The following is a 23,018-nucleotide window of genomic DNA, read 5'->3' as shown; positions in this document are numbered from 1 at the left end:
CCAGCACGGGGCTCAGAAACCTGCGCTGTGGGATCACGTGACGCCTGGGTGACGTCAGCGCCCTCCAGCACGGTTCTCAGCTAGGTCTGGACTGGGAGTATAAGTGCAGCCCAGCAGCCTGCAATAAACCAGTGTGCTCACTGAGGTCAACCTGTCTGGTTGTGTGTTTGTTAATGCAGGAGCAGTGTAGCTGCCACTACAGAAAACCTTTTCACCATTTAAAGCTAAAACCAATGCCAATTCTGATTTCTTCTGAGACATATGTATTAAACTGATTAATTTAGCAATATTATCTGCAGAGTGTCATTTTTTTTTAAAAAAACTAGATTGATCCGTATAAATTAAATCTGGTAAATATTTAGTCAATCTGTTTGCTAAAACTTCAGCTATGATTTTGTAATCAACATTTAATAACTATATTTTTCTATAAGATAACTATATTGTTAATAAGTATCTTTCTTAGGTATAACAGTTATAATTGCATTTGAGAAGAACTCCGGTAAAGAATGGGTTTCTATTGCTTGTTTCTTTGGCTTGGCTTCGCGGACGAAGATTTATGGAGGGGGTAAAAAGTCCACGTCAGCTGCAGGCTCGTTTGTGGCTGACAAGTCCGATGCGTGACAGGCAGACACGATTGCAGCGGTTGCAGGGGAAAATTGGTTGGTTGGGGTTGGGTGTTGGGTTTTTCCTCCTTTGCCTTTTGTCAGTGAGGTGGGCTCTGCGGTCTTCTTCAAAGGAGGTTGCTGCCCGCCAAACTGTGAGGCGCCAAGATGCACGGTTTGAGGCGTTATCAGCCCACTGGCGGTGGTCAATGTGGCAGGCACCAAGAGATTTCTTTAGGCAGTCCTTGTACCTTTTCTTTGGTGCACCTCTGTCACGGTATATTATCAAATCTTTAAATTTCTTATAAAATTCTGGTGGAAAACCATCCTCCCCTGGAGATTTACCACTTTGTAAAGAATTAAGAGCATTAATAATTTTTTTTAAACTGTAAACAGGGCAGCTAAATCTTGGCAATTTAAAGAAGAAAGATAAACTTCAGATAAAAAATTATTAATCTTATCATCATTATTGAACTGAGATGTATATAAACTAAAATATAAATCTTTAAAAGAGTCATTTATATCTTGTGATTTGTAAGTAATTTTTGAGTTTTTTTTAATAGTATTAATAGTTCTTGAAGATTGTTCTGTCTTCAGTTGCCAAGCCAAAACCTTATGTGCTCTTTCCCCCAACTCGTAATACTTCTGTCTAGTTTTCTCAATTAATTTCTCTGTTCATTAAGTTTGTATCGAATTTTAATATAATTTTTTATTCTCACTTTTTTCCTTCAGATATGTTCTTTTTCTAAATTCTCTATTTCTTTTTCTAATGTACCTATTTCTTTTAGTTGAATAATTTTTTATTTGACATCTTATGTAAGCTTTTAAGATGTCCCATAAAACAAATTTATTATCAACTGAATCAGTATTAATATCCAAATATTCCTGAATTTTTCTTATATAATTACAAAAATCAACATTTCTCAAATATGAAGAATTAAATCTCCATCTATAATATGATTTTCCTGTTTCAGAAGCTATACGTGAAATCAAAAGAGGAGACTGGTCTGATAAAATCCTAGCCTTATATTCTGCATGTATAAATCGTCCTTGTAATTGACCTGATATTAAAAACATATCTATAATTAAATAAAAATCATATATATGAGAATAAAATGAATAATCCTTTTCTTTCAGATTTAATTTTCTCCAAATATCAACTAAATTCAAGTCCTTCATCAAAGTCAAAAATTTTTAGCTGTTTTTGTTCTTAACTGATTTTTGTGACCTATCCAATAATGGATCTAAACAACAATTAAAGTCTCCACTAATTAATACATTTTCATTGCTTCAACAAGATGTAAAAAAGAAAAAAAATGTTCATCAATATTAATATCCACATTTCAGAGTGAATTTGACAATTTACTAAAACAAATCTTCCCACAGAATCTGTAACTACAGATTGTAATTTAAAAGGTAGTTTCTTATTAATCAAAAATAGCAACTCCTTTTGACTTAGAATTAAAAGAAAAAGCTATAACATGACCTACCCACTCTCTTTTTAATTTTTGATGTTCGTTTTCAGTTCAATGTATCTCTTGTAAAAAAAAAACAATATCAACCCTCAGTTTCTTAATATATGCCAATTTTTTTCACTAAATTTGGTTATTAAGCTCATTCACATTAAAAGTTACAAAATGTAACAGCCATATCACAAATTTTAAAAATACATAATTCTCGCCATCCATCCAAGTGAATCCCAGTCCCACAGAAATTTTCAAAAATAACTGACATCTTCAGAAAAAAACCCGAAGAAAGAGAAAAAAATACCCAAAAAAGTACTGATAATAAAAAAAGTACTATTTCCCTCTGTTGTACGGGAAGTGGCTTTTGCCACTAAGTTCCACGTGGCTATGGAAGGAGAAAACAAAAAGTCTGCTTCCCCTGGACAGAATACACATAAATACATTTATGTCATTCATTCAAGTATAAAGAGCTTCTTTGAGATCCTTGTTCACTTGATCAATATCAATTCTTGACGTTCTAACACCTGACTGAAGTGCCAGTTAATGAAGTAGACAAAGACGATGTGGTCAAACAATAATTATGGCTTTTATTAGCAGAAACTCATGGTACAATAATGAAAGACAATGGATGGAGTGTCTTTAAGGGTAGAGATAATACATGGCCAATGTCAGTAAGGCAAGGCCAGGCAAGAGGGAGACTGACAGCTCATCAGAGATTCACCACACTGACGTTTATTGTGCAGCTTATTTTGACTCAATTTCACCTCTGAACAAATTGGTTTTGAGTTAGATTTTGTTTAGCAAATTCTAAAGCTTCATCAGTAAAAATATTGCGATTGATTTTCTCCAGAAAAAGCTTGAAGCATAGCTGGATATAAAAAAGAAAATTTATATTCCTTCTTCCAAAGGACAGATTTCTTAGAGTTGAATTCTTTTCTTCATTTAACAACAGACATACTCAAATCTGCATAGAAAAATACTTTATTGTTTCCAATTACTAAAGGGCCTTGTTGTTTCTTAGCATTTTGGACAACCATTCTTAATATTATTTCTTTATCTTGATAACATAAACATCTAATCAGAATAGAGCATGGCACTTGTCCCAGAAATGGTTTCTTTCTTTTAGCTGTATGTGCTCTATCCAATTCCAGTCCATTCAGAAATTTTTCAGGACCCATAATTTCCGGAATCCATTTTTGGAAGAATTGTACTCAATTAGGACCTTCAAAATCTTCAGGCAGTCCAACAATTGTAACATTATTTCTGTGGCTATGATTCTCTAATACATCAATTTTCTGTAAAAGTTCTCTCCTTTGATTTTCCCAAGCTGTAAAAGAAACTTGCATCTTATTAACTGTATCTTTACGTTGTTCTACTTCAAGATGATAATCTTGTAAATCTTCAATTTTCTGAACTTTAACCTTATCCACAGTTTTAGTATATTTTGCCATTTCTAATTTAATAAAATTAATTTCACCTTTAAGATACTGAAATTGTGTATTGGCATCAGATCTTACAGACATGAATTGTATATCCATATGTTTAGTCATTCAGTTCATTTGATCCATAAATAAAGAAAACTGAATTGAAGGATCTGCACTTGAGAATATTCAATCTTTGTTTCCTTCATACCTTGAGTAAACTGGGGCTCTTCTCCATGATATAATAATCCTACTCCTTCCAGTTGTTCATACGACATTTCTCCTTCCTCTTCACTTGATCGGGGAATTGGTCTTCATTGTTTGTGAGCCATTTGCTTCGTCCTGGTCTGACTAGCGACGCTAGTCGCTCCTTGTAGTGACATCGATTCAGTTGTGCGCATACGCGAAAGTTCGTGCATGCGCATTTGTTCTTGTGACATTTGCAATTCAATGATCTTCTGAACTTCAGCACCATCTTCACTGGCTCCCCAGAGAAGAAGTGCTGCAGTTACATTGATTTTTGCCATCACAGCGCGAGTCAATCTTGGAGGGAGAGGACAGAATTCTGAATTGTTAAGGTAGGCCCCTTTTCTTCAATCATACTAAACTCTTTAATAGTCGTTTTCTTTGCCATTTGAGTCTTTGATTTATTTGTAGCCTTTGTAGATAAGTTCAGAACAAGTCTCAATATTGTCATTTTTTAAAAAGTTTGTTTATTCGGGTTTGATTAATTTTGCCAGGAGAAGCGTATTACCATATCTCCAATCTACACCATCATGCCACGCACCCCCCCTCCAGTTAATTAAAATATTTAAAAAAGAAAAATCTATAAAACTGGTTAAACATGACCTACCATGCGTAAAGCCACGATGACTATCCCTGATCAGATCCTGGATCCAAATACTTGTATATCCGTTCTCTTCAAACGCCTTCCAATAATTTATCAACTACTGACATCAGACTCATTGGCCTATAATTTCCAGGGTTACTTTTAGAGTCTTTTTTTAAACAATAGAACATGGTGAGCTCCCCTCCAATCCTCCAATACCACACTCATGGATAAGGACCTTTTAAATATATTTCTGCAAGAGCCCCTGTAATTCCTTCTCTAACCCTTCAAGGTCTAAGGGAGTATCTTGTCAGGATTTATCCACCCTTATTTGTTTTATGACATCAAGGACTTCCTCTTCTTTAATGTGTATAGGTTCCATGACCTCAATACTTGTTTTCCTTACTTCCCACAGATCTGTGCCTGTTTCCTGAGTGAATACTGATGAAAAAAACCATTTAAGATATGTTGGATGTGGAGGCTGGTGGGGTGGTAGATGAAAATGAAGGAAAGCTGTGAAAGTGGCGCAGTGGGTGTAGCAGTTAGCATAATGCCTTTACAGCACCAGCGATTGGAATCGGAGATTGAATCCCACGCTCTCTGTAAGGAGTTTGTAAATTCTCCCCAGGACTGTCTGGGTTTTCTCCGGGGGCTCCGCTTCCTCCTAATGTATGGGGGTTGAAAGTTAATGGGGTGTAAATTAGGTGGCACGGACTCAAGGGCCGAAATGGCCTGTGTTAAAATTTAAATTTAAGTTTGTCTTTTTAAAGAATGGAGGAATCTGAAATGAAAGGGCATATATTTAAGCTGAGAGGGGAAAAATTTAAAATGGAGCCAAGGTACAGCTTTGTCACACAGAGGGGTTTGGGTATATACCAGAGGAAGTGGCAGAGGTGGAGAGAATGATAGGAAGGATTACAGGGTAATAGGCCAAATGCAGGTAAATAGGACCAAAGCAGAGAACTTGGTTGGTATGGAAGATTGGATCTGTTTCTGTTGGTAAAGCTCAACATCTCCATCACTGACTACTGATATAAGGCTTGTTGTCCTATAAATTTTTTACTGAATGATCAGTTGGTGTTAGGAGGCATCTGAGATTTCGGGAGTTCTGGGCTGTTAAGCAGATGTATGATACTTTTTTATTGCGTAAACTCTTACCTCCATCACCTGGCAGTGTGGTCCAGATTCCAGTTACCCCTCCCAGGAGAAATAAATTCTTTTTTTTTATAATTTTTTATTTTTCACACCATAAATCACATTAACCATGATACACATTTTTTCCTTTACACACATATACAATGTCATTTTCTCTCCCCCCCCCACCCTCCCCTCCCACCCTCCCACCCTCCCCACCTCCCCCCTCCCATCCATTTAAGGTATAAAATCTAGGATACATTAAACCAGTCAGACAATGTTGTCATTCAATAAAAATACACCAGAAATTCCACTGAGTCCATTCTTTTCATTTCCTTTTCCTTCCGTTAACTTAGGTAGTGATTGTCCCCGGTAGGTTTTCGCTATTGTGTTTAATATAAGGCTCCCATATTTGTTCGAATATTTCAATATTATTTCTTAAACTATATGTTATTTTTTTTAATGGAATACATTTATTCACTTCTATATACCATTGTTGTATTTTCAAATTATCTTCCAATTTCCAGGTTGACATAATACATTTTTTTGCTACGGCTAGGGCTATCTTAACAAATCTTTTTTGTGCATCCTCCAAATCAATTCCAAATTTTTTTTTTTTATGTTACTTAGGAGAAAGATCTCTGGATTCTTTGGTATATTGTTTTCTGTTATTTTATTTAATATCTGATTGAGATTTTCCCAAAATTTTTCTACTTTTTCACATGTCCAGATTGCATGAATTGTTGTTCCCATTTCTTTTTTACATCGAAAACATCTATCAGATACTGTTGGGTCCCAGTTATTTAACTTTTGAGGTGTAATGTATAGCCTGTGTATCCAGTTATATTGTATCATACGTAGCCTCGTATTTATTGTATTTCTCATCGTTCCAGAGCATAACTTCTCCCATGTTTCCTTTTTTATCTTTATATTTGAATCCTGTTCCCATTTTTGTTTAGTTTTACCATTTGTTTCCTCATTCTCCTTTTCTTGCAGTTTAATATACATATTAAACTGGAGGCAGGCCCCTCCAGCCCGGGTAAGAAACCTGCATAGGAGAAGGCCACTCCGATATAAAACCTACGACCCAAGGACCTCGCTGCCACGTCCCAGCTTGCTTGGCCACGGCACACGAACCATGGGTGTAAAGGGTGGGCCAGTACTGCGCGCACTGCACTCCACCTAAAAGCTCCTTTGCGCAGGCCCGAGGACAGGTCCACGTCCTCCCACTCCATGTCCTCCCCCTCCACGTCCTCCCCCTCCACGTCCTCCCCCTCCACGTCCTCCCCCTCCACGTCCTCCCCCTCCACGTCCTCCCCCTCCACGTCCTCCCCCTCCACGTCCTCCCCTCCACGTCCTCCCCCTCCACGTCCTCCCCCTCCACGTCCTCCCCCTCCACGTCCTCCCCCTCCACGTCCTCCCCCTCCACGTCCTCCCCCTCCACGTCCTCCCCCTCCACGTCCTCCCCCTCCACGTCCTCCCCCTCCACGTCCTCCCCCTCCACGTCCTCCCCCTCCACGTCCTCCCCCTCCACGTCCTCCCCTCCACGTCCTCCCCCTCCACGTCCTCCCCCTCCACGTCCTCCCCTCCACGTCCTCCCCTCCACGTCCTCCCCCTCCACGTCCTCCCCCTCCACGTCCTCCCCTCCACGTCCTCCCCCTCCACGTCCTCCCCCTCCACGTCCTCCCCCTCCACGTCCTCCCCCTCCACGTCCTCCCCCTCCACGTCCTCCCCCTCCACGTCCTCCCCCTCAAAAGATGCTCACAAACTCAAGCGAGCATGCTGGAACATCAGAACCATGCTAGACAAGGCTGACAGCCACCGACCTGAACGTCGGTCTGCCCTCATTGCACATGAACTCCTCAGACTTGACATCGACATAGCCGCTCTCAGTGAAGTCCACCTGGCAGATGTAGGCAGCCTCCAAGAACGCGGCGCGGGCTACACACTCTACTGGTCTGGCAAGCCTTCGGATGAACGACGCCTATCTGGTGTAGGCTTCATGGTCAAGAGCTTCATTGCCTCCAAACTCGAAAACCTTCCGACAGGCCTCTCGGACCGAATCATGTCCATGCGACTCCCCCTTCAAAATAAGCGTCACATCACCCTCATCAGTGTCTATGCTCCAACCCTCCAGGCGGAACCAGCAGAAAAGGACAAGTTCTACACCGACCTGCGCAACCTCATCCAACGCACCCCTACAGCCGACAAGGTTGTCATCCTGGGCGACTTCAACGCTCGTGTCGGCAAAGACTCAGAAACCTGGCCAGGAATCCTGGGCAAGCATGACGTCGGCAAGTGCAACGACAGTGGGCGCCTCCTGTTGGAGCTCTGCGCAGAACAGCGGCTTGTCATTACAAACACCCTTTTTCAGCAGTGGGACAGCCTTAAGACCACCTGGATGCATCCCCGATCCAAACACTGGCACCTCCTGGACTACATCCTGGTGCGAGAAAGTGACAAACGAGATGTGCTCCACACCAGGGTCATGCCTAGCGCGGAATGCCACACTGACCACCGGCTGGTTCGCTGCAAGCTCAACCTTCACTTCAAGCCAAAGCCCAGGAACAATAAAGCCCCCAGAAAGAGGTTCAATGTTGGAAACCTGCAGTCAGACGAAGTGAGAGGAAACTTCCAGGCAAACCTCAAAGCAAAGCTCGAGATGCAACCCGCCTCACGGACCCATCCCCTGAAACCCTCTGGGATCAGTTGAAGACTACCATACTGCAATCCACTGAAGAGGTACTGGGCTTCTCCTCCAGGAAAAACAAGGACTGGTTTGACGAAAACAGCCAGGAAATCCAGGAGCTGCTGGCAAAGAAGCGAGCTGCCCACCAGGCTCACCTTACAAAGCCGTCCTGTCCAGAGAAGAAACAAGCCTTCCGTCGCGCATGCAGCCATCTTCAGCGCAAACTCCGGGAGATCCAAAATGAGTGGTGGACTAGCCTCGCCAAACGAACCCAGCTCAGCGCGGACATTGGCGACTTCAGGGGTTTCTACGAGGCTCTAAAGGCTGTGTATGGCCCCTCACCCCAAGTCCAAAGCCCGCTGCGCAGCTCAGACGGCAAAGTCCTCCTCAGCGACAAGATCTCCATCCTCAACCGATGGTCAGAACACTTCCAATCTCTTTTCAGTGCCAACCGCTCAGTCCAAGATTCCGCCCTGCTCCAGCTCCCTCAACAGCCCCTAAGGCTAGAGCTGGATGAGGTTCCCACCCTGGATGAGACATATAAGGCAATCGAACAACTGAAAAGTGGCAAAGCAGCAGGTATGGATGGAATCCCCCCAGAAGTCTGGAAGGCTGGCGGCAAAACTCTGCATGCCAAACTGCATGAGTTTTTCAAGCTTTGTTGGGACCAAGGTAAACTGCCTCAGGATCTTCGTGATGCTACCATCATCACCCTGTACAAAAACAAAGGCGAGAAATCAGACTGCTCAAACTACAGGGGAATCACGTTGCTCTCCATTGCAGGCAAAATCTTCGCTAGGATTCTACTAAATAGAATAATACCTAGTGTCGCCGAGAATATTCTCCCAGAATCACAGTGCGGCTTTCGCGCAAACAGAGGAACTACTGACATGGTCTTTGCCCTCAGACAGCTCCAAGAAAAGTGCAGAGAACAAAACAAAGGACTCTACATCACCTTTGTTGACCTCACCAAAGCCTTCGACACCGTGAGCAGGAAAGGGCTTTGGCAAATACTAGAGCGCATCGGATGTCCCCCAAAGTTCCTCAACATGATTATCCAACTGCACGAAAACCAACAAGGTCGGGTCAGATACAGCAATGAGCTCTCTGAACCCTTCTCCATTAACAATGGCGTGAAGCAAGGCTGTGTTCTCGCACCAACCCTCTTTTCAATCTTCTTCAGCATGATGCTGAACCAAGCCATGAAAGACCCCAACAATGAAGACGCTGTTTACATCCGGTACCGCACGGATGGCAGTCTCTTCAATCTGAGGCGCCTGCAAGCTCACACCAAGACACAAGAGAAACTTGTCCGTGAACTACTCTTTGCAGACGATGCCGCTTTAGTTGCCCATTCAGAGCCAGCTCTTCAGCGCTTGACGTCCTGCTTTGCGGAAACTGCCAAAATGTTTGGCCTGGAAGTCAGCCTGAAGAAAACTGAGGTCCTCCATCAGCCAGCTCCCCACCATGATTACCAGCCCCCCCACATCTCCATCGGGCACACAAAACTCAAAACGGTCAACCAGTTTACCTATCTCGGCTGCACCATTTCATCAGATGCAAGGATCGACAATGAGATAGACAACAGACTCGCCAAGGCAAATAGCGCCTTTGGAAGACTACACAAAAGAGTCTGGAAAAACAACCAACTGAAAAACCTCACAAAGATAAGCGTATACAGAGCCGTTGTCATACCCACACTCCTGTTCGGCTCCGAATCATGGGTCCTCTACCGGCACCACCTACGGCTCCTAGAACGCTTCCACCAGCGTTGTCTCCGCTCCATCCTCAACATCCATTGGAGCGCTTACATCCCTAACGTCGAAGTACTCGAGATGGCAGAGGTCGACAGCATCGAGTCCACGCTGCTGAAGATCCAGCTGCGCTGGATGGGTCACGTCTCCAGAATGGAGGACCATCGCCTTCCCAAGATCGTGTTATATGGCGAGCTCTCCACTGGCCACCGTGACAGAGGTGCACCAAAGAAAAGGTACAAGGACTGCCTAAAGAAATCTCTTGGTGCCTGCCACATTGACCACCGCCAGTGGGCTGATAACGCCTCAAACCGTGCATCTTGGCGCCTCACAGTTTGGCGGGCAGCAACCTCCTTTGAAGAAGACCGCAGAGCCCACCTCACTGACAAAAGGCAAAGGAGGAAAAACCCAACACCCAACCCCAACCAACCAATTTTCCCCTGCAACCGCTGCAATCGTGTCTGCCTGTCCCGCATCGGACTTGTCAGCCACAAACGAGCCTGCAGCTGACGTGGACTTTTTACCCCCTCCATAAATCTTCGTCCGCGAAGCCAAGCCAAAGATATACATATTTGTTATAAATCTTTTGATTATCTTGTATCTGTAATCACATATTCAAAGTTACTTCCCTCTGGCAAACTCAAACTGCTTTCTAATTTATCCTTCAAGTAGGATCTCAATTGGTAATATGCCAGTGCTGTATCTTGAGTTATATTGTATTTATCTTTCATTTGTTCAAAGGATAATAATCTATTTCCTGAAAAACAATTTTCTATTCTTTTAATCCCTTTTTTCTCCCATTCTCTAAAGGAAAGGTTATCTATTGTAGAAGGGAGTAGCTTGTTTTGCGTCAATATTAGTTTTGGTAATTGATAATTTGTTTTATTTCTTTCTACATGAATCTTCTTCCAAATATTGAGGAGATGATGTAATGCTGGAGAACTTCTATGTTGTACCAATTTTTCATCCCATTTATATAATATGTGTTCAGGTGTCTTTTCCCCTATTTTATCTAATTCTAATCTCGTCCAATCTGGCTTTTCCCTTGTTTGATAAAAATCTGATAGGTATCTTAATTGTGCGGCTCTATAATAATTTTTAAAGTTTGGCAGTTGTAAGCCTCCTTGTTTATACCATTCTGTTAATTTATCTAGTGCTATCCTCGGTTTCCCCCCTTTCCATAAAAATTTCCTTATTATTTTCTTTAACTCCTTGAAGAATTTCTCTGTCAGTTGTATTGGCAATGCCTGAAATAGGTATAATATCCTTGGAAAATTGTTTATTTTAATACACTTTATCCTTCCTATAAGTGTTAATGGTAAATCTTTCCAATGCTCTAAATCATCCTGTAATTTTTTCATTAGTGGATAATAATTAAGTTTATATAGTTGGCCGAGATTTTTGTTTATTTGTACACCTAGGTATCTTATTGCTTGCATTTGCCATCTAAACGGTGATTCTTTCTTAAATTTTGAGAAATCCGCATCATTCATAGGCATTGCTTCACTTTTATTTACGTTGATCTTGTAACCCGACACTTCTCCATATTCCTTCAATTTCTTATATAATTCTTTTATTGATAGTTCTGGTTCTGTTAAGTATACTATAACATCATCCGCAAATAAACTGATTTTATATTCCTTGTCTTTTATTTTTATCTCTTTTATATTATTTTCTGTTCTTATCAGTTCTGCTAGTGGTTCTACAGCTAACGCAAACAATAAAGGTGATAGTGGGCATCCCTGTCGTGTTGACCTGCTTAAGTTAAATTGCTTTGATACATGTCCATTTACTGTCACATTCGCTAATGGTTCCTTATATAATGCTTTAATCCAATTAATATACTTCTCCGGTAAACTGAATTTTTGCAATACTTTGAACAAATAATTCCATTCTACTCTGTCAAAGGCCTTCTCTGCGTCTAAAGCAACTGCTACTGTTGGTGCTTTATTCCCTTCTACTGCATGAATTAAGTTAATAAATTTACAAATATTGTCTGTTGTGCGTCTTTTTTTGATAAATCCAGTTTGGTCTAGATTTACCATTTTCGGTACATACTCTGCTAATCTGTTTGCTAATAGTTTAGCTATTATCTTATAATCTGTGTTAAGTAAAGATATTGGTCTATATGACGCTGGTGTGAGTGGATCTTTCCCTTGCTTTAGTATTACTGTAATTATTGCTGTTTTACATGAATCTGGTAAGCTTTGCGTTTTATCAATCTGGTTAATTACTTCCAGGAGGGGCGGAATTAATAAGTCTTTAAATGTTTTATAGAATTCTATAGGGAATCCATCCTCTCCTGGTGTCTTATTATTTGGTAATTTTTTTATTATCTCTTGTATTTCTACTATTCCAAATGGCTCTGTTAATTTATTTTGTTCCTCTATTTTTAGTTTTGGTAATTCAATTTTTGTTAGAAATTCATCTATTTTCCCTTCTTTCCCTTCGTTTTCAGTTCGGTATAATTGTTCATAGAATTCTCTAAAGTTTTCTTTAATTTCTTTTGGATTATATGTAATTTGTTTATCTTTTTTCCTTGATGCCAATACCATTTTCTTAACTTGTTCTGTCTTAAGCTGCCATGCTAGGATTTTGTGCGTTTTTTCACCTAGTTCATAATATTTCTGTTTTGTCTTCATTATGTTCTTCTCCACCTTATATGTTTGTAGTGTTTCATATTTTATTTTTTTATCCGCCAATTCTCTTCTTTTAGTTATATCTTCCTTCATTACTAATTCTTTTTCTATATTTACTATTTCCCTTTCCAACTGTTCTGTTTCCCGATTGTAGTCCTTCTTCATCTTGGTTACATAACTTATTATTTGCCCTCTAATGAATGCTTTCATTGCATCCCATAGTATAAACTTATCTTCCACTGATTCCGTATTTATTTCAAAATACATTTTAATTTGTTTTTCAATAAATTCTCTAAAATCCTGCCTTTTAAGTAATATGGGGTTTAATCTCCATCTATACATTCTTGGAGGGATGTCCTCTAACTTTATTGTCAATATTAAGGGTGAATGGTCCGATAATATTCTAGCTTTATATTCTGTTTTTTTTACTCTGTCTTGCATACGAGCTGATAACAAAAATAGGTCTATTCTTGAGTATGTTTTATGTTTAGCCGAGTAATATGAATATTCCTTTTCCTTTGGGTGTTGTTTCCTCCATATATCCAAAAGTTGCATTTCTTCCATCGATTTAATTATAAATTTGGTTATTTTGTTCTTTCTGTTAATTTTTTTCCCAGTTTTGTCCATATTTGAATCCAAATTCAGGTTGAAATCCCCTCCTATTAATATGTTCCCTTGCGTATCTGCTATCTTCAAAAAGATATCTTGCATAAACTTTTGATCTTCTTCGTTAGGTGAATATACATTGAGTAGATTCCAAAACTCCGAATATATCTGACATTTTATCATTACATATCTCCCTGCTGGATCTATTATTTCCTCTTCTATTTTAAATGGCACATTTTTACTAATTAACATAGCTACTCCTCTTGCTTTTGAATTATACGATGCTGCTGTTACGTGTCCTACCCAATCTCTCTTTAATTTCTTATGCTCCAATTCAGTTAAATGTGTTTCTTGCACAAATACTATATCAATTTTTTCTTTTTTCAGTAAATTTAGCAGTTTCTTCCTTTTAATTTGGTTATGTATTCCATTAATATTTAAAGTCATATAGTTCAACGTAGCCATTTTATACTTTGTTTATCTTCCCTTTCCGTTTCTCCATCATTACCTTTCCTTCTTATCCATTTCTGTTTTCTTGTTTTGAATCCTTTATAAGACAACATTCCTAAAACATTAAACATTTTCCTTATTCTCCTATTTAAAACTTCTTTAGCCCCAATCCCCCCCTTCCCCTCCTGAGTTGTCCTTTATCCCTTGTCGGCCAACCACATCTCCCCTCTCCATTTGGATTTGCGAATTCACTCGCAAGCGTCAGCTGATTTTGCAGTGACCGTAACACCCCCCCACGCAGCCCCCCGCAGAAAAGATTTCACTTTTCATATGTGACAAAGGTCACTCTTTTAATTCCCTCCTTATTCCCTCTATTCCTTTTCCTTCCCTTATTAATTCTTGTCTATACTATCTATATTTTCCTCTAAATACGGATACATTCATGTATGCACATTATACAAATACACACATATACCTCTTTACCCACATACATATAAATCGTGGTCATTTTTACTCTTATTACATGTCTTCATCTCTCTGTTAGTTTTGTAGTTGATCTGCAAATTTCTTTGCTTCCTCTGGATCCGAGAATAGTTTTTTTCCATAAGATCGTTTTCGATGTTTTGAACTCCTTTCTCTTCTTCAGGAGTTCAAAACTTATGTCTTTTTAGTTCGCAGTCTTTTGTATTCTTGTTACACGTCTTCATCTCTCAGTCTATTTTGTAATTGTTCTGCAAATTTTCGTGCTTCCTCTGGATCCGAGAATAGTCTGTTTTGTTGTCCTGGAATAAATATTTTCAATACCGCTGGATGCTTTAGTATAAATTTATACCCTTCCATAAAATCGCCTTTGCTGTATTGAACTCCTTTCTCTTCTTCAGGAGTTCAAAACTTATATCTGGATAAATTAAGATTTTTTGCCCTTTGTACTCCAGTGGCTTATTGTCCTCTCTTACTTTTTCCATTGTTTTCTCCAGTACCTTTTCTCTTGTAGTATATCTTAGGAATTTTACTAAAACAGATCTTGGCTTTTGTTGTGATTGTGGATTAAAGGCCAATGCTCTATGTGCCCTTTCTATTTCCATTTCTTGCTGTAGTTCTGGACATCCTAGGATCCAAGGGATCCAATCTTTTATAAACTCTCTCATATTCTTGCCTTCTTCATCTTCCTTAAGGCCCACTATCTTTATGTTATTTCTTCTGTTATAATTTTCCATTATATCTATTTTTTGAGCTAACAGTTCTTGTGTCTCTATCGCTTTTTTATTAGATTCCTCTAATTTCTTTTTTAAGTCCTCTACCTCCATTTCTGCTGCTACTTCCCGCTCTTCCATCTTGTCCATTTTCTTTCCCATTTCTGTTAAGGTCATATCTATTTTATTCATTTTCTCTTCTGTATTGTTTATTCTTCTTCTTAAATCATCAAATTCCTGCGCTTGCCATTCTTTAAATGACTCCATGTATCCTTTAATAGGAGAAAGTATATCCTTTATCTTGCCTTTCCCTTCTTCTTCTATTTCACTGTACTCTTCCTCTTCTTCTTCCTCTGGGTTGGCCATCTGTTGTTTCTTTGTTGCCCTTTTCTTCTCTTCTTTCTTGTTTTCGTTGTCTTCTGTGTTCTCCTCTTGCTGCAGGTGTTCTGCAGCTGTCATTTCCGGCTGTGGAGATCGACTCCCCAGCTGGTCACCCCTCCCGTCGGTGTGTTTTTTTTTCATGCGCGGTTGCGCACTTTTACTCGGCTCAGCGAGCCATTTTTGTAGTCCACTTTCTACCGACCTGAGGGAGCGGGTTTCTCTCTGCACCGCGGGCCTCTTCGAACAGGTAAGGCCTTTTCCTTCATCTTCCGTTGTCTTCCTCTCTTCTTACCGTTGGTTTCGACTTTTCTTTTTTCGTCGCCATCTTCTTTCCACCTTTATATTCACTTTACTTTGATTTTTATTTTTGTGCCTTTGTGTTTTGCTTTGTTTTTTCTGACTTTTCTGGAGAGGGCTGGAGTTCACCGTCCGGCCACTACTCCATCACGTGACTCCTCCGAGAAATAAATTCTTCAAGTCACCTCTGAAGCTCAGAACCTAGGACTTAAAGTTACGTCTTCTAGTAAGAGGTAACCATGTTATGGAGAAAAGGTTTCCCAGTATCTATCTTTTTCGGCTTCTGATAATTTTGAACACCTTAGTCCTTTCCTCTCTCACTCTTCTTGGGTCCAAGGAACATAAACGCAGTCTGTCTTTGTTTTGATAGGACTGGTCTCTTGTCTCAATCAGTTCTGGCATTAACTCTGCTCTTTCCATGGATGAATCTTATCCTCTGAGTGTAATGTGACTAATTCAGCGGGAGTTTTGGGATTCCAGTAAATTATTAACTGAAAAAAAGTCATTAGTTGATATTGCTTCTTGAGGTAGGGGGGGTGAGGAGGAGGAGAACACTAAAATGTCCTCTCTGAGAATGGATTCTGAACTGTAGAGGTCATTGGAGGTTAGGGACTGTCAGAATGGATTACGAACAGTAAGATCTGTTATGCTACAAAATTGTGTAAATTTCCCATGAGGAGTTGTAACCATCCATCCTTTGTCCTTGTTGTAGTGGAGCAGGTAAAGTGGATTCCAAACGTTGTGTTGAAACCATTAGCTGGAATGCTTGAAACAGATGGTGTTACGAACAATTCACGAAAAGTTGGGAGAAAACAAAATTTGGCACTTAGTTTACATCAGCTGGTGATGGTGGGAAAGAATTGGAAGAAACCTGGTGCAGAGATACAGGGACGAATCATCCTCCTCTCCAGATCCCGCTGTGAGGTAGAGATCACTTACCATGCAGAGGTTCTGAATGTCTTCAAACAGATTAATTCCAAGTACTATGGTGAGTAATTGCATCTCTTGGCTTCTCTCATCTCCAGTCTCTCTTTATTTGCCCTGGTAATTTCCATCCTATGCTGTTTCTCATCCTGGCAATTTTCTCCCCTTCACCTCACCACATCCCATTCATCTATCTAGGGAGACAGATCAAGAGTTGTAAACGTAGAACAGGCCTACAACCTAGCTAGGCTAAAGCCTTGTCAATGTTCTACAGTTTCCCCCTGACAGCTTGTTTCAGGTACAGACCACACTCTCAGTGAAAATGTTGTCGCCCGGTCCCTCCTAAATCTTACCTTTCTCGCCTCTAGTTCTAGAATCATCTATCCTTGGAAAGATTGTGAGCATTCACTTTATCTGTGCTTATCACCCTCAGACTCTTTCACAGGTGGGAATTAAGACCTAGCCTATCCAGCCTCTCCCTAGAACTCACCCCTCTAGTTCCGGCAACATCCTAGTAAATTCCTTCCAAACCAGGATGACTGGTCCTGCCCCAGTTTCACTGAGCAAAATGCAACACCCCATCTAAAATAGTTAAATTTCATTTGCCACTTCTTGCCCACTTACCCAACTGATCTAGGTACTGTTGTAAACTTGGATCTCCTTCCTCACTGTTTACTAAACCATTAATTATGGTAACATCTGCAAACATCTTAATCAATTTAACTACATCGCCATCCAAATTGCTAATATAGATAAGAAACAACAGTAGACCCAGTACTGACCTTGTGGCACACCACTGAACAGATGCATTCAATCAGAGAAGCATCCTTCTATTGGTACCCTCTAGCACGGTACAGGTCCTTTGGCCCATGATATTGTGCTGACTTATATATACCTACCAAAACAAAAATGAAACCTTTCTCCTACCACAAAACCCTCTATTCTTCTTCTATCCACATACCTGTCTAAGAGTCTCTTAAATGCTCCTATAATTGCAGCCTCCACTCCCATCCCTGACAATGCATTCCAGGCACCCACAGCTCTGTGTAAAAAAAACTTACCCCTGATGGCTTACCTAAACTTTCCTCCCTTCAGTTTATTTGGATGTCCTCTGGTGTTTGATTCTCCCGCCTGGGGAAAAAGATGCTGGCTGTCCACCTTATCTATGTTTCTCAATCCTTCCACGAAGCCAATTGAGAATCCATCAGGCCAGCTCACTTTGGATCCTGTGTGATTTAACCTTCCAGACTAACCTGCATGTGAAACCTTGTCAAAGGCCTTGCTGAAGTCCTTGTATGCAATGTCCACTGCCCTCATCAACCCTCTTGGTCACTTCTTCAAAAATATTTGATGGATACAAAATAATACAATATTTTGTTATTATAAAATGGTCATATTTTGGGGATAAATTGGATCCAACAACGTCATTGCTTGAAAAGAGTGAAATAGAAAGTTTGATTCATGATAAATGTATTAAGGCTTATTTCATCCATGTATACACTATTGCAAAATGGAATACAAAAACAAGGAATCTATAGATCTTGACAAAGATGGGAAACTGATCTAAATATTAGTATTGGGGAGAAAAGTTGGTTGGATTTGTGTCATGTTAGATTTAGATCGATTCAATACAACTTTTTACATCCCTTATATCTTACTGCACAGAAATTAAATAGATTGAAATCAGGTTTATCAGATAAATGTTGTAGGTGCAAAAAAGAGTACTTTATTATATTCCACATGGTCATGTCGAAAATTGAGACCTTTTGGACAAAATTAGGAGCATTTTTAGAACTGGTCAGTAAAGTAAAATTTCCTCAATATCCAATGCTTTTCTTATTAGGTAAAAATATCAGGGATAAGGCCAAAACTGAAACTTAAATTGTTTCAAAAAGAATTTGTGAAAATTGCATTAGCAGTCACAAGAAAATATATAGCAGTGACATGGAAATCAGATTCACATTTGGGAAAGGACAGAGGGAATGCTGAAATACATAGTTGTATACCCCTTTAGAAAATTACAAATAATTTAAGAAATAAATACGATCATTTATAAAAAATTTGCTGCCCATATTTACATATTGTAGGTATTGTAACTGCCCATACATGGAGACAAGGAACAGCCCACAAAATGGCCGAAGAATGCGGCAACCGCGCGGACCTGGGGGTGAAACGGCTGTCATCCCAGGTGACCTCCGCATAGCGGGAAGATGGAGAACTTGCGGGAATGCCGGCCAGTCCCAGGCCAGCGCTTCAATAACGCAGGGCCATGATGTCAATAAGCACGACAGCCAGTGCAATAAACTAGTCTCATTTTCCAAGGCTTTGGTTTGCATATCATTCTTCTCCACGCCCACGGAGAGTGAATGCTATATTGGTGATCCTGACAGGTCCAACCGGCAGTTGGAGTCAAAGATGACGGATCAAGCGGAACCAGTTTCCATCCACGCGGTCTCACTTAAGGTCCCAACGTTTTGTGTGTCACACCCACGTGTGTGGTTTGAGAAAGTCGAAGCTCAGCTCCAACTTCGATACATCGCCGCCGCCAACACCTGCTACTTTTACTTCATGTGCGCCCTCGATCAGGACACTGCGCCGAGTGTCGTAGATTTCCTATGACAGCCTCTGAAGCAAGGCAAATATGTGGCCCACAAAGAGCTGTTAATCTATATTTTCGGGCTTTCCCGGCGTGAGTGCACCACCCTATTACTAAATATGGACAGATTGGGAGACAGGGCCCCATCCGCCCTAATGAGTGAGATGCTCGCTCTAACCAAGGGCCAAAAACCTTGCCTGCACTTTGAGCAGATCTTTCTGGAGCAGCTGCCTGAGGATATCCAACTCTTGCTCACAGATGAGGACTTTAGCGACCCTCGGAGGGTCGCAGCCTGGGCGGACATGCTCTGGAGAGCCCCACAAACAGTCGCCTGAGAGATCAAGACCAACGGAGAGGCAAGTTAATACCCCGGGACAGCTATGCTACTATCATCAGTGATGGGGTGCGGAGGCCCATTGATGCTGCCCACCCTGCAGGATTCCGGGAAACGCCATGTGGTGCCAATTAATGAAGAAATTAGAGGCAGTTTAATTAACCAGGAATCATGGCTTTTATTAGCAGGAACTCAGTAGTACAATAATGAATGACACAGTTATAGCCAAGGGGAGTGTCTTTAATGGTAGAGATAATACACGTCTAATGTCAGTAGAGCAGACTAAGTACAGCGAAAAACTGACAGCATGACACAGATTCGTCACAGTCTCCCCCTCCGGCAGAAGTTGGGTTAATATTAAAAGAACAACTTCTAGGGTAACTTCTAGGGCAAGCAAGCAATTCTACTGTTAGCATAACACAAAACAGTCAAATAAATGGCTTTGAGAATTTACTGACATAGCCAAAACAAGGTTAGCAACTAACAGCGCAATCAGAATATAACGAGAGATTTATGAATAGTGGAGCCTCTCTTGTTGTTTTCGAACACGAGAAGACCTCCTTATCGGAGCAGGTGGAGGCTTTGCAGGAGTGATGACCTTGGAAACTGGTGTTGTTGAAGCAGTTCCCTGGTCTGTAGTGTGAGACGCCAGGTCTTCTGGACCTGCTCCAGAATCACCAGCGTGAGGCTGTGGGGCCTCAGCATGGCCAGCTGAATCCTTACTAGGGGTTGCAGGTTGGCATGGTGCATCCAACCTCTCAAGGTCACTCTGAGTGGGGAGGGGGTGAACCAGGAGGGGCTAGATCTCTTAGGGGTACTGTGTCTGTGCTCCCATCTGGAAATTTAACATGGACATAATTGGGATTAGTGTGCAGTAGTTGAACTGGCTGGATTGGGGGGTCTGTTTTGCGTAACCGAGCGTGTCTCTTCAGCAGCACGGTTCCAGGTTCAGATAGACAGGCTGGCCAGTCCATCACAGTCCCTGACTTCCTAGGAAAAGTAAACATACGTTCATGAGATGTTTGATTTGTTGCTGTACTGAATAGAATGTAGTGCCTCAGGCAGCACCTCCTGCCACCGAGTAACAGGGTAACCATGTGTCTTTTAGCGCGAGGTTAACAGTCTTCCAGACAGTGGCATCAGCCCTTTCGACCTGCCCATTGCCCTGTGGGATGTAGCTTGTGGTGCGGCTGGTGGCAGTCCCCTTGCATAACTGACCCTAGTGCAGCTCTGTGCTCATGAATGCTGAGCCTCTGTCTGTATGAATGTAGCTGAGAAAACCAAAAATACTGAAGATTCAGTCAAGTGCCTTAATGAGACGTCAGGGCAGGGTATCGCGAAGGGAAATCTTGAATATTCGTTGATTACAGTAAGGAAAAACACATTTTTATTGTTAGAAGGTAATGGCCCTTTAAAATCTAAACTGATCCTTTCAAAAGGTCCGCACATTAGGCCCCTGGAGCTTTAAAATGCTGCAGTTTGCATTCTGTGCAAACAGGGCAGCTTCTAGTCAGTTCTCTGACTTCTTTGAGGGAGTAAGGAAGGTTGTTAGCCCTTATATGGTGAAAGAATCTTGTGACCCCTGGGTGGCACAGTCTGCTATGGATCTCCTTTAGTCTTTGAAGCTGAACACCAGCAGCAGATCATGACAATGTGTAGGAGGGATCATTTAACTTGCCAGGTCTGTACAGGATCTTATAATTTGAGAGTTCTATTCGCCAGCGTGCCATCTTATTGTTTTTAATTTTGCTTTTGTGTTTAGTATTAAACATATAGGCTACAGATTTCTGATCAGTGATCAAGGTGAATTTTCTACCAGCTGGAAAGTGTCTCCAGTAGCGTTCCGCTTCACTGATAGCCTGGGCTTCTTTTTCAATGGCTGGATGTTTAAGTTCAGGTCAGCGTAGCGTGTGGGAGAAGAAGGCCACTGCCACGAGAATGCAGCTTTGGCAATATCAGCTTTAATTCTCTCGAAAGCTTTCAGGGCTGCTGGAGAGAGATGGAAAAATTTTGTGTCAAACAGAGGGCGTGCCTTCATAGCGTAGTCACGTACCCATTTGCAGTAGTAGGAAAAGACTCTCATACACTTCTTAAGGGCTTTTGTGGAGTCTTGGGATGGCAACTTCTTAAGGGGGGGCCATTCTTTCAGGATCGGGGCGGATTTCGCCCTTACGAACAATGTAGCCCAGATGGGTAGTTCTGTTGCATTGAAAACACATTTACCCTCATTAAATGTAAGGTTGAGTTCTTTGGCCGTTGCTAGAAATCTTTTTAGAGTGTTATCATGCTCGGTCTGGGTCTCCCTACAGATAGTGAATTATCCAGATAGGGGAAAGGGGAACGTACCCTGTAACTCATACGTGCTGACAATTTTATCCATCTCCCTCTGAAACTGACACACCGTTAGTGACTCCCAAAGGACCCTCCTAAACTGGTACAGCCAGTCCATGTGGATTCAGAGTTGACTTGCGCAGAGGGACATTGATAGAATGCAGAGCTGGGCTGAGAAGTGGCAGATGGAGTTCAATCCGGAGAAGTGTGAGGTGGTCACTTTGGAAGGACAAAGTTAATGGCAGGATACTTGGTCGCGTGGGGATTTGGTGGTAGGCTGCCTTAAGGTCGATAGTCGAGTACACTTTATATTGTGCTATCTGATTAACCATTTCATTAATGCGAGACAGTGGGTAGGCATCCAGGTTAGTATAACAGTTAATTATTTGGCTGTAATCAATAGCCAGTTGTTTCTTAGTGTGATTTTTCACCACTACCACCTGGGCTCACCGCAGACTCCCGCTGGGTTCAATCGTCCCCTCTTTAAGTAGTCTCTGAGTCTCAGCCTTAATAAACTCTTTGCTTTAAGAACGACTCTTAGAGGCAATCAGTAGACACTCGGGAGATAGATTACTGAACAGGGAGGGAGCTTTGATCTTTAGTGTGGTCAGGCTGCAGTAACCAGTGCGGGGGATGGTAAGTGTGGGTAGCGGCCCATCAAAATTTAACACTACACTTTTCATCTGAGATTGAATATTCAACCCCAGTAACACGGGAGTGCAGAGATCAGACATTACGAAAAGCCAAACATCAGCGAGACAATGTCCCTGCAAGTTCAAGAGTAATCTTACACTTGTCCCGTATGGTCTTTTTAAGTTCACTACAAGCCATGGATATCCATCGGTTCACTGGATATCTCCGCAAATTTAAGGCTTTAGCAACCTTTTCGTGAATGTAGCTGTCAGTGCTCCCAGAGTCTATTAAGCAATCGAGAGTCTCACCATTCACCTCCCCCTTCATAGTCAACTGTTCCAGTCCGTAACAACCCCCAAGATTTTCAGTCAATTGAGCTATCACAAGGCAACTTTGTGTTGATCCCACCTCGCTGTCACTTGAAGTCGATTCAGCGGGCTCGTCTGAAGATTACCCCCCCCCCCCCCCCCCCCCGAAGTCATCTTCCAGCGGCTCGAGGATGAAATTTTTTGTTGCTTCTTATCAGTGGGAGTATTTTTCGCCCTACATGCTTTAACGAAGTGGCCATGTTTCCCACAGTAACTGCAAGTAGCGAATCAAGCCAGACACTTCTGTCTGGGGTGCCAACTCTTATTACAGAAGTAACATTTGCCAGGACGAACACGTCCCTTCCTCTTCTTCGGGGTTCCAGCACTCCTGGGTGTTTCCTTTTCAGTTCCCAGTATTGTACTGAACTGCA

At 41.4% G+C, this 23,018-nt stretch overlaps 1 protein-coding gene across 9 annotated transcripts in view; it reads left to right on the top strand.

Annotated features, from left to right (window-relative positions):
• smarcal1 (SWI/SNF related, matrix associated, actin dependent regulator of chromatin, subfamily a-like 1) overlaps window positions 1-23,018 on the top strand; it is a 104,044-nt gene that overhangs the window by 13,917 nt on the left and 67,109 nt on the right. For 8 of the 9 annotated variants that reach the window (XR_011356882.1, XM_069936088.1, XM_069936090.1 and 5 more), the window contains one exon: window positions 16,174-16,449. The exons of the other annotated variant lie outside the window; for it this stretch is intronic. Coding sequence is in view for 7 of the 8 variants with exons in the window: in XM_069936088.1 (XP_069792189.1) it covers window positions 16,174-16,449 (276 nt within the window). In the remaining variant the exon portion in view is untranslated. The remainder of the gene's footprint in view (window positions 1-16,173; window positions 16,450-23,018) is intronic. 9 annotated transcript variants of the gene reach the window in all.

This window comes from Narcine bancroftii, chromosome 4 (assembly GCF_036971445.1).
Source record: "Narcine bancroftii isolate sNarBan1 chromosome 4, sNarBan1.hap1, whole genome shotgun sequence".
Taxonomy (NCBI): Eukaryota; Metazoa; Chordata; class Chondrichthyes; order Torpediniformes; family Narcinidae; genus Narcine; species Narcine bancroftii.
Note: the sequence above shows the minus strand (reverse complement) of the source record. Positions and strands in the feature narration are given on the sequence as shown.